This window comes from Pristiophorus japonicus, chromosome 13 (genome assembly GCF_044704955.1).
Source record: "Pristiophorus japonicus isolate sPriJap1 chromosome 13, sPriJap1.hap1, whole genome shotgun sequence".
NCBI lineage: Eukaryota > Metazoa > Chordata > Chondrichthyes > Pristiophoridae > Pristiophorus > Pristiophorus japonicus.
In genome coordinates, this window is record NC_091989.1 from 3,927,219 (window position 1) to 3,939,809 (window position 12,591).

At 47.3% G+C, this 12,591-nt stretch overlaps 1 protein-coding gene across 1 annotated transcript in view; it reads right to left on the reverse strand.

The window, feature by feature from the left end:
- Positions 1 to 12,591, reverse strand: part of elapor2b (endosome-lysosome associated apoptosis and autophagy regulator family member 2b) — a 119,962-nt gene that overhangs the window by 38,560 nt on the left and 68,811 nt on the right. Inside the window, exons 5-7 of the mRNA XM_070897061.1 lie at positions 10,363 to 10,449; positions 8,529 to 8,634; positions 6,596 to 6,748 (exon numbers count right to left, since the gene is read on the reverse strand). Of these exons, the coding sequence (XP_070753162.1) occupies positions 6,596 to 6,748; positions 8,529 to 8,634; positions 10,363 to 10,449 (346 nt within the window). The remainder of the gene's footprint in view (positions 1 to 6,595; positions 6,749 to 8,528; positions 8,635 to 10,362; positions 10,450 to 12,591) is intronic.

Consider the following 12,591-nt stretch of genomic DNA (forward strand, 5'->3'; position numbering starts at 1 on the left):
ATTGAAAACCCCTAGGTCATCCTCTTTGACCAAGCTTTTGGTCATCTGCCCTAATATCTCCTTCTGTGACTTAGTGTCAAACTGTGAAGCACCTTGGGACATTTTACTACGTTAAAGGTGCTATATAAATATAAGTTGTTGTGTCAATATATTTCTCTCCATTATAAAAGTATCAACATTGTCCTGGCCAATATTTATCCCTCAATCAATATAACAAAAACAGATTATCTGGTCATTATCACATTGCTGTCTGTGGGAGCTTGCTGTGCACAAATTGGCTGCCGCCTTTCCCACATTACAACAGTGACTACACTTCAAAAGTACTTCATTGGCTGTAAAGCGCTTTAAGACGTCCGGTGGTCATGAAAGGTGCTATATAAATGCAAGTCTTTTTTACTTTGACTTGCAATAACAGTTATGTCTGTAGGTGGTGCAGTGATAGAACGTTTCAATGTTAAAATGTTCTATCACATAACATTACAAAATACACCGGCCCGGAATTTGCGTTCAGCAATGAAGCAAAGGCGTTTGCCACTGGCCCCGGATTAAGCTCCGCACAAGAGTCTCGCGATCCCCGAGTCGAGAACGTACCTTGTGCAAACTGCTGTGACATCAACAGGCTATCTAAGCAACCAATCAAAAGGCAGAATTCTCACAGACAGCGAAAAATAAAGTGAATACACTCCTAAAATTCTAACTTTAAAAAAATGTTAGAGAGCAAAACTCGGTGCTCCCACACGGGGAAAAGGCGGGAGATGGGGGGGGGCACAGCGCAGCCTGTGCTGGAGCTCCGAATGACCGACCACAACTTCAGGATTTCTGCATGTACTAAATCTAACAGTTTCACAGGCGGAATGACATAGAAACATAGAAACATAGAAAATAGGTGCAGGAGTAGGCCATTCGGCCCTTCGAGCCTGCATCACCATTGAATAAGATCATGGCTGATCATTCCCTCGGTACCCCTTTCCTGCTTTCTCTCCATACCCCTTGATCCCTTTAGCCGTAAGGGCCATATCCAACACCCTCTTGAATATATCCAATGAACTGGCATCAACTACTTTCTGTGGTAGAGAATTCCACAGGTTCACAATTCTCTGGGTGAAGAAGTTTCTCCTCAACTCGGTCCTAAATGGCTTCCCCCTTATCCTCAGACTGTGACCCCTGGTTCTGGACTTCCCTAACATTGGGAACATTCTTCCTGCATCTAACCTGTCTAAACCCGTCAGAATTTTATATGTTTCTATGAGATCCCCTCATTCTTCTAAACTCCAGTGAATACAGGCCCAGTCGATCCAGTCTCTCCTCATATGTCAGCCCAGCCATCCCGGGAATCAGTCTGGAGAACCTTTGCTGCACTCCCTCAATAGCAAGAACGTCCTTCCTCAGGTTAGGAAACTAAAACTGAACACAATATTCCAGGTGAGGCCTCACCAAGGCCCTGTACAACTGCAGTAACACCTCCCTGCTCCTATACTCAAATCCCCTCGCTATGAAAGCCAATATGACGGTGAACACAGCTGCACATGCCGGCACAATAGCCGCTATTTTGAGTATATTTGGTAAAAATTAAAATTTTGGCTGCAGTTTCAGGCCATGACCACCAGGTGGTAGTGTGGACCACACTCTGTCTTTATGCTGCGATTCCCCGGCATTTCTCTGGTTTGCAGTAACCTTCCAGCCAAGTCACTTCTCAAATGTGTTTAAAAACTTTAATTAAAAAGGTGTAAAATCATTTTACCTTCAACTTCTCCAGCCTGCTCAGTGCTCCCCTGAAGGCACTGACCCTACCTGGAGTACAGAGCCTCCCTCACTCCTGAGCTCACTGACATATCCTGCTCCCCCATTATCGCCCCTCACTCCGGTTCCTGCTGTAATGACACCACTACCTGTGGTCACTATCGCGACTCCAGCTCCCCCTGTTCCTGCTCTTGATACAACCCAGCCTGGCCCTCGCCCTGGCCCAGCCACTGGCGCCTGTGCAGGAGATGCACCCATAGCCCCAGCCCATCGGGACTGCAGGGAGGGTGGGCAGGGTGATGAGAGAGAGAGAGAGGGGGGGGGGAGAGAGAGGGAAGGAGAGAGAGAGAGAGAGAGAGAGCGAGAGAGGGAGAGGGAGGGAGAGAGAGAGAGGGAGGGCGAGAGGGAGAGGGAGAGGGCGAGGGCGAGGGCAAGGACGAGGGGGCGAGGAGGGGGGAGGAGGGGAGGGGGGAAGAGGGGAGAAGAGAAGGTGAAGAGAGAGAGAGAGAGAGAGGATGGAGGGAGATAAGCGAGAGAAGGAGAGAGAGTGCAAGGAGAGAGGAGAGAAGAGAGTAATAGATAGATAATAAAAATAAAGAATCATAGAAAAATTACGACACAGGAGGAAGCCATTCGGCCCATCGTGTCCGTGCCGGCCGACAAAGAGCCACCCAGCCTAATCCCACTTTCCAGCTCTTGGTCCGTAGCCCTGTGGGTTACGGCACTTCAGGTGCACATCCAAGTACTTTTTAAATGTGGTGAGGGTTTCTGCCTCTACCACCCTTTCAGGCCGTGAGTTCCAGACCCCCACCACCCTCTGGGTGAAGACATTTCCCCTCAAATCCCCTCGAAACCTCCCCCAATTACTTTAAATCCATGCCCCCTGGTTATTGACCCCTCTGCGAGGGGAAATAGGTCCTTCCTATCCACTCTATCCAGGCCCCTCATCATTTTATACACCTCAATTAAAGCTGCCCTCAACCTCCTCTGTTCCAAAGACAACAACCCCAGCCTCCCCAATCCTGGGAACATCTTCCCCTGTACCCTCTCCAGTGCAATCGCATCTTTCCTGTAATGTGGTGACCAGAACTGCACGCAGTACTCCAGCTGTGGTCTAAATAGTGTTTTATACAATTCAAGCATAACATTCCTGCTCTTATAATCTATGCCTCGGCTAATAAAGGCAAGTATTCCATATGTCTTTTTAACTACCTTATCGACCTGTCCTGCTACTTTTCAGGATCTGTGGACATATACTCCAAGGTCCCTCTGTTCCTCCACACCTCTCAGTATTCCCCCATTTATTGTGTATTCCCTGGCCTTGTTGCCCCTGCTCAATGCATTACTTCACACCCCTCCGGATTGAATTCCATTTGCCACCTTTCTGCCCGCCTGACCAGTTCATCGATAGCTTCCTGCAGTCTAAAGCTTTCCTCCTCACTGTCAACCACACGGCCAATTTCTGTATCATCTGCAAATTTCTTTATCATACCCCCTACATTAAAGTCTAAATCATTGATATATATTACAAAAAGCAAAGGACCCAGCACTGAGCCCTGCGGAACCCCACGAGTCGCAAAAACTCCCCTCAACCATTACCCTCTGCTTCCTGCCTCTGAGCCAATATATTTTGCATATATATATATCATGTATTTTTTAAATCCAGCTATCAGGCAGGGAGAGGGCATAGGAAGACTTTCTGCTTGTAGTTTTTCATTGTATCTAGGAGAGGAGAGTTACCAGGAAACAGGCATAAAAATCCATTCTTTTGAACATCACTAAAATTCAAGATAAGAAGTAAGAGATTAATAAATACTGAATAACAAACCCACAATTATTGGGGAAGTTCACGAACTGTTGAAGCTTCACTGCAGTAATGCAACAACAACTTGTATTTATATAACGCCTTTAACGTAGTGAAACGTCCCAGGGTGCTTCACAGGAGTGTTATGAGACAATAAATCTGATACCGAGCCGCATAAGGAGAAACTAGGGCAGGTGAGCAAAAGCTTGATCAAAAGGTAGGTTTTAAGGAGCGTCTTGAAGGAGGAAAGAGAGGTAGAGAGGCGGAGAGGTTTAGGAAGGGTGTTCCAGAGTTTGGGGCCCAGGCAACAGAAGGCACGGCCACCAATGGTTGAGCGATTATAATCAGGGATGCTCGAGGGCAGAATTAGAGGAGCGCAGACATCTCGGGGGGTTGTGGGGCTGGAGGAGATTACAGAGATAGGGAGGGGCGAGGGCCATGGAGGGATTTGAAAACAAGGATGAGAATTTTGAAATCGAGGCGTGGCTTAACCGGAAGCCAATGTAGGTCAGCGAGCACAGGGGTGATGGGTGAGCGGGACTTGGTGCAAGTTTGGACATGGGCAGCCGAGTTTTGGATCACCTCTAGTTTACGTAGGGTAGAATGTGGGAGGCCGGCCAGGAGTGCATCAGAATAGTCAAGTCTAGAGGCAACAAAGGCATGGATGAGGGCTTCAGCAGCAGATGAGCTGAGGCAAGGACGGAGACGGGCGATGTTACAGAGGTGGAAATAGGCGGTTTTAGTTATGCTGTAGATATGTGGTCGAAAGCTCATTTCAGGGTCAAAAATGACACCAAGGTTGTGACCAGTTGGTTCAGTCTCAGACAGATGTTGGGGAGAGGGATGGAGTCAGTGGCTGGGGAACGGAGTTTGTGGTGGGGACCGAAAACAATGGCTTCGGTCTTCCCAATATTCAATCGGAGAAAATTTCTGCTCATCCAGAACTAGATGTCGGACAAGCAGTCTGACAATTGAGAAACCATGGAGGGGTCGTGAGAAGTGGGGGTGAGGTAGAGCTGGGTATCGTCAGCGTACATGTGGAAACTGACGCCGTGTTTTCGGATGATGTCCCCAAGGGGCAGCATGTAGATGAGAAATAGGAGGGGGCCAAGGACAGATCCTTGGGGGACACCAGAGGTAACGATGTGGGGGTGGGAAGAGAAGCCATTGCAGGTGATTCTCTGACTACGATGAGATGGATAAGAATGGAACCAGGCGAGTGCAGTCCCACCCAGCTGGACGATGGTGGAGAGGCGTTGGAGGAGGATAGAGTGGTCAACCGTGTCAAAGGCTGCAGACAGGTCGAGAAGGACGAGGAAGGATAGTTTACCTTTGTCACATTCACAAAGGATGTCATTTGTGACTATGATGAGAGTCGTTTCAGTACTGTGGCAGGGGCGGGAACCGGAATCAAACATGGAGTTCCGGGAAAGATGGGTGAGGATTTGGGGGAGACAACACAGTCAAGACTTGAGAGGAAAGGGAGGTTGGAAATGGGACGGTAGTTCGCAAGGACGGAGGGATCGAGGGTTGTTTTTTTGAGGAGAGGGGCGATGACGGCAGATTTGAGGGAGAGAGGGACAGTACCTGAGGAGAGAGAGCTGTTAACAATGTCGGCTAACATGGGACCAGAAAAGGAAGTTGGGTGGTCAGCAGATTGGTGGGAAAAGGGTCAAAGGAGCAGGAAGTGGGTCTCATGGACAGGATGAGCTCGGAGAGGTCATGAGGGGAGATCGGAGAGAAACTGGAGAGAGAGGTCAGGGCTGGGGCAGGGGGCTTCCTTAGAGGACGTTTGGCAGGTAGGCTAGGGGAGGGAAGGGAAGAGGCAGAGCCGGCCAAACGGATGGTCTCAATCTTAGAGACAAAGGTCCATGAGCTCCTCAGACTTATTGTCGGAGGTGAGGATGGAGACTGGGGAGAGGGGTTTAAAAAGACAGTTAGCAGTGGAGAATAGAAGGAGGGGTTTATCTTTACATTCCAGAATGATTCTGGGTTGGTGAGTGATTTTGGCAGACAAGAGCAGGACCCGATAAAGCTTTATGTGGTTCCGCCAGATCTGGCAGTGAATGGCTTAACCAGTTGTCCACCACATCCGCTACAGTCTGTGTCCCTCGGACTCGAGGGAGCAAAGATCAGGGCTGTACCAGGGGGAACGGCCAGATGCAGAAAATGCAGATAGTTCCGGCAGTGACCGAGAGTAAATGGCCACACAACCCCTCCACAGAGGGCTCCCCATCTCCCAGAGGGCAAATAGGGATGGGCAATAAATGCCAGCCTTGCCAGCAACTCCCACACGAATAAAAACACAGACACTGAGCCAGAGGGAGGGAGTTAGGTCGAGGGAGGGAAACAGGTGCAGGGGCAGGAAAAGAAAGGATTTTCAGTTCTTCAATTTTATTATTATTCTTTAAATCTTAATTGCCAGATGCTTATGCGGTTAGAAAAGGGGTCTTTCTAGTGCAACAATTGTTTTATTTATGATTTTGTATTTATTGTGGCATAAATGTCTGCATTTATACATCTTTAAAACATTGTATGACAAGGTAGGAAGAGAATTGTACCAGGACACTGTTGTACTTAAACGTTAAACAATTGAATGTTCCACGTTAAAATCCACAAGTTTGATTTTTTTTTCCTGACCTCCGTCACATTTCATGAACTGCTCAATAATTTCACAATTCTTCCAATTGGTGAACTCGCTTCAAGCCTTGACTTCTTTAAGTGTCAGCTGTGGCTCAATGGGCAGCACTCTCGCTCTCTGAATCAGAAGGTTGTGGGTTCAAGTCCCACTCCAGGAACCTGAGCACATAATCTCAGTAATCTACCTCCAGTGCAGTGCTGAGGGAGTGCTGCACTGTCAGAGGAGCTGTCTTTTAGATGAGATGTTAAATCACGTCTGCTCTCTCAGGTGGACGTAAAAAATCCCAGGGCACTATTTTGAAGAAGTAACCCACCATCCCACGAAAAATCCAGGAATTTATGGTGGGAATTCGACGAAAAGCGATTTTAATTCCTCCCCGTCGAAACAATGACGGATGAAGCCTCCCGTACCTGAGAACTGCTTTGTTTGATCACACGTCTGACAGGAGCTGGCCCCTCGCCCGGAGAAGGTGTTCCTGGGGCAAGGTTTGCAGGCCGAAGACCCGGGAGCATCGCTGAAAGTTCCGGCTTTACACGGGAAACATTCCGAGGTATACGCCACACCTGTTCAAAATAAAATCACACATTCACCGCACATTCCTTCACTGGATGCTGGCGTGTTGGCCCAAAGTAACAGTCCAGCATTTGCTAAAGTTTGGACTATTTTTGTATCTCATACCATGGATTCTAGAGTTTCAAAAATAAATATTCCGCTGAACTACAGGCCATGTGTCACCTTCCCACCTTCCCCCTCTCTCTCCCTTCCCCGCCTCCCCCTCTCTCTTCCCCTTCCCCTCTCCATCCCCTCCACCCTCTCTCTCTCTCTCTTTCCCCACCACCCCCCTCTCTCTTTCCACCCTTCCCTCTGAAAATTTCAGACAAAAGTTTTAGCTAAAGGACAACTCAATACATATTCAGACCCACGAGAGTTGGTGGAACAACCCAATCTCCCAGCAGCCATCCCCCATCATTCTGACCAAGGTGCCCTGTGAGAGTAACTGTGAAGATGGCGGCCGACAGATTGCAGAGTTAACGCAGCACCCTGTGTCACTGAACCCTCCCTGAACAACCATCCCTGTGCCGCGAGACGGTGAAAGTTGGAGAATAGGCTAGAGCTATTTCCCCGGATACATACGGCAATATGGGAGGCAAGAATATGCAAGAGAACTTGGAACTAGAAAAGGCTCACTTTAAATTGTGCTTTTGAATAAGATCAGTGGAGTGACGGATATAAAGCTGTCCTGTCCTAGATCAATCTCGGACCTAGAGGCCTGAGCTTCCCTTTAGATTAGGGCTGAAGACCCAAATCCACGGACAGAACCTGAGTGAGCAAAGATGCATTGTGCGAACCTGTACCGTCTTTACGGGAAATGTCCCACTGCAAGTCTTACAGACTTTGGAGCTGGCTATGAACACACACTGGGGTTAATTTGTGACTAATAAAATCAGCCCAGCGAGGAGACACATTCATATTCAAATGCTTCACTCAAGTGATGAGGATGACACAATCTTCACAAGCTGAACGGGTGGATTTTGGGACAAAAACGTGTCCCACTGGGAGAAACCCGACTACTGACAACGGGACAGGAAGGCGGGAGTCAGTCCGTGGGCACAGCTTTAGTTCAGCTTCCGATTCGATTCTCAAAAGCTCAGAACAAAAGCCACAGGAAATAGTCGCAGTGTGACGCTCCCCAAGTTACACAAATATGCAAATTAGAGAAAATGCTCAAAAGATAAAATTAATGAATTTATAATAAGCCAAAAATTTGTACTAAATTCACAGTTTAAAAAAAATTATACATTTACGGGATGTGGGCGTCGCTGCCAAGGCCGGCATTTATTGCCCATTTCTAATTGCCCCTTGAGTAGGTGGTGGTGAGCTGAGTGTCTCGCTGGGCCATTTCAGAGGGCAGTTAAGAGTCACCCACATTGCTGTGGGTCTGGAGTCACATATCGGCCCAGACCGGGTAAGGGCGGCAGATTTCCTTCTCTAAAGGACATTAGTGAATCAGACAGGTTTTTACGACAATCCGGTAGTTGGTCACCATCACTAACACTGGCTTTTTATTTCAGATTTATTTAATTAAATGAATTTAAATTCCCCAGCTGCTGTGGTGGGATTTGAACTTGTGTCTCCGGATCATTGTCCAGGTCTTGGGATTACTGGTCCCGTAACATAACTGCTATGTTACCGTTCCCAATAACCATTTACATACATCTATAAATTATACAAATCATTCCTAATATATATTGAAGTACAAACTACAAATCGGAGCAATAAATTACAAATACACCAAACTGGCTTGTTATATACACAAAAACTTTCAGTCAGGAATCTGCATACCTTCAATATAGATGTTTTTCAGAAGAACTGGTTTGGCCAGTTTATCACCGAGAAGTATTCCTGTTGTTCTCCAATACAAGACGTTTGTACCAGTCTTCAAATTCACCTACACAAATATTCGTTGAAAGCATTACAGCATCTTGTCCTTCAATCACAATTTACACTTTGCATTTCCCCAAAGGCCAAGTTCCTACAAAAGTAAGATGCTTGAAGCACCGACTAAATCAACGTCAATCACTCCAAGCAAACGCTGCATTTTAAATGAGATAAAAGTGCCTGCTATATTTAGACAGCGTCAGGACTATCCTGAGGGTTGCAGGCAGGGTGGGTGGTAATGGGCCCTATTAGTCACCAGATGTGAGAAAGGAGGGCCCTGTGTGGGTCTCGGCCGATTATCCCCGCACCACTTACTCCTCCACTGGATGACATCCAATCAGAGTTCAGCTTATGATCATTGCCTGGACTATCTGACGTCAGTCACTCAGCCTAGACAAGAGCTCCCAAAACCACACAGCCTTCTGGACTCAACATCGAGTTGAACAATTTCAGACCATAACCTCTGCCCACATTTTTTCGCATGGCAGCAATTGATGAATCTGCCATTCCCATTTACACCCCCTCCAGACCCATCTCTTGTTTCTTTACTTAGAATTATAGAATGGTTACAGCACAGGAGGCCAGTCGGTCCCATCATCGTCTCCTTTCGCCTCGCAACATCATCCCTTTTGTCATTTAATCTCTCCCGCCTTCCACCCTATCACAGACCTTCCCTTTTGTTCTCTCCCCTTCTCCCCCCTTTCCCAGCCCCTGCACCTGGTTAAAACCTGTTCCATTGTGAACTTTTTCCAGTTCTGACGAAAGGTCATCGACCTGGAACGTTAACTCTGTTTCTCTCTCCACAGAGGCTGCTGCACCCTCCAAATATGTCCCTGAACTATTTCAGTATTTTGCACTCCTTCCGTTAGAAGTGTTTAGAAGCAACGTCACTGCCTTTCTCTCCACAATTGCTTTTCCACTCACCAAAATATTGTCCTTTAGTTTAATTGGGCAATAAATTGTTTTTTTGTGGCAGTTGTTTACAACGGAGTGTCTCGCTGGGCCATTCCAGAGGGCAGTTAAGAGTCAACCACATTGCTGTGGGTCTGGAGTCACATATCGGCCCAGACCGGGTAAGGGCGGCAGATTTCCTTCCCTGAAGGACATCAGTGAACCAGATGGGTTTTTACAACAATCCAGTAGTTTCATGGTCACCATCACTGACACTCGCTTTTTATTCCAGATTTATTTAATTAACTGAATTTAAATTCCCCAGCTCCTATGATGGAATTTGAACTCATGTCTCTAGATTATTGGCCCAGTAAGATAACCACTACGCTACTGTGCCCATTGAATCTTTTGCCCTCCAAGTCACACACCATCCTGACTGGGAAATATATCGGCCGTTCCTTCATCGTCGCTGGGTCACAATCCTGGAACTCCCTCCCTAACAGCACTGTGGGAGCACCTTCACCACACGGACTGCAGCGGTTCAAGAAGGCGGCTCACCACCACCTTCTCAAGGGGCAATTAGGGATGGGCAATAAATACCGGCCTTGCCAGCGACGCCCACATCCCAGGAACGAAGAAAGATAAAAAGTCTGTTCTAAATTATCCACTTGAACTTCAAGCCCCCAAAAAATCTGTGTGACATCATCCATTGAAGGCAGATCGGACCCTCAGCATTATTCACAGTAACCTTCGTTTTACCCGATCATTCTGCAGCATTATGTTTTCCTATTAAACGTTTTGTTGCAATAAGGTATTTAGAACAGTCAGGTGCGACTGTAAAGCTTACTAAATGGCTCTTCCATTCATCGCTTTCCGTTAAATGCATCCACTTCTGCTCCATTGTCTCAGTATCCTGACACTGGTCATTTTGTACCTGTGGACAAAGGATTTGTAATAAAGAACATTGCAAAATAACTATTGCACATTTCCTTCCATCACTCCAAACAAAACCACTTTTCAGACAGGGTATACAAATGTGCGCCTAATTTCATAGACGTGTGCAGTTATATTGACAAAATAAGATTCGGGGGCAGTAGGGCCCCAATGACCCAGTAAGTTTAGACATTCCTCCAGCCCTACAACACCCCCACACTCCAGATATATCTACGCTCCGCCAATTCTGGCTTCTTCAGCAGCCCCGATCTTAATCGCTCCAACATTGGTGGCCGTGCCTTCAGCTGCCAAGGCTCTAAGCTCCAGAATTACCTCCCTAAACCTCCCGATCACTCTTTGCTCCTATAATACGCTCCTTAAAATCGATCTCTTTTATCAGCCTGGATAAGAGCGCTGTCCTATGAGGAGAGATGGAGTACCTTGGGTTTATACTCTCTGGAGTTTAGAAGAACGAGAGGCGATCTCATTGAAACATACAAGATTCTGAGGGGGATTGGCAGGGTCGATGCTGGGAGGATGTTTCCCCCGGGCTGGAGAGTCGAGAATCAGGGGTCACAGTCTCAGGATAAGGGGTCGGCCATTTAGGACTGAGATGAGAAGGAATTTCTTCACTCAGAGGGTGGTGAATCTTTGGAATTCTCTGCCCCAGTGAATGCTGAGTCGTTGAGTATATTCAAGGCTGAAATAGATAGATTTTTGGACTCTATCCCTGATTATAATCTCTTTTCTCTTGAAAAAAGGCTGAGGGGTGATCTAATAGAGGTCTTTAAAAATGATGAAAGGTTTTAATAGAGCGGATACAGAGAGAATATTTCCACTTGTGGGGAAGAGTATAACTAGAGGCCATCAATATAAGATCGTCACCAAGAAATCCAATGGGGAATTCAGGAGAAACTTCTTTACCCAGAGAGTGGTGAGAATGTGGAACTCGCTGCCACAGGGAGGGGTTGAGGCGAATAGTATCGATGTATTTAAGGGGAGGCTGGACAAGCCAATGGGGGAGAAGGGAATAGAGGGTTATGCTGATAGATTTAGATGAGGAAAGATGGGAGGAGGCTCGAGTGGAGCATAAACGCCGGCATGGACTGGTTGGGCCCAATGGCCTGTTTCTGTGTTGTATATCCTATGTAATAATCGCTCAACCATTGGTGGCCATAATGACAAAAATAGTTCCTCCCCCGCCGCCCCCCCACCCCCCCCCATTTAAATGACGTTGACCCCAGGATCTGGAACAGGGCCACAAAACAACAACAACGTATATTTATATAGCGCCTTTAATGTAGTGAAACGTCCCCAGGCGCTTCACAGGAGTATTATGAAACAAAAAATTTGACACCGAGCCACATAAGTAGAAATTAGCACAGGTGACCAAAAACTTGGTCAAAGAGGGAGGTTTTAAGGAGCATCTTGAAGGAGGAAAAAGAGATAGAGAGGCGGAGAAGTTTAGGGAGGGAGTTCCAGAGCTTGGGGCCCAGGCAACAGAAGGTACGGCCACCGATGGTTGAGTGATTATAATCAGGGATGCTCAGGAGGGCAGAATTAGAGGATCACAGACATCTCGAGGGGTTGTGGGGCTGGAGGAGATTATAGAGATAGGGAGGGGCGAGGCCATGGAGGGATTGGAAATCAAAGATGAGAATTTTGAAATCAAGGCGTTGCTTAACCAGGAGACAATGTAGGTCAGCGAGCACAGTGGGTGATGGGTGAATGGGACTTGGTGCGAGTTAGGACACAGGCTGCCGAGTTCTGGATCACCTCTAGGTTACGCAGGGTAGAATGTGGGAGGCCGGCCAGGAGTGCGTTGGAATAGTTAAGTCTAGCGGTAACAAAGGCATGGATGAGGGTTTCAGCAGCCGATGAGCTGAGGCAGGGGCGGAGACAGGTGATGTTACAGAGGTGGAACCACTGGGCTTCTGCCAGCTAAGCGGGGGTCTCAGGCCTTTGGGGCTTCAAGTGTTTAATGATTGAAAGATCAATCATCTCAAAAAAACACAATGCTTCAGTGGGCTCTGTTGTGTTCCGAACCCACGAGAATCTTACAGGCAGAAAACAACATACAGGTTGAACCTCCCTTGTCCGGAATCCTAGGGACCTGGCCTGTTCTGGATAAGGGATTTTTCTG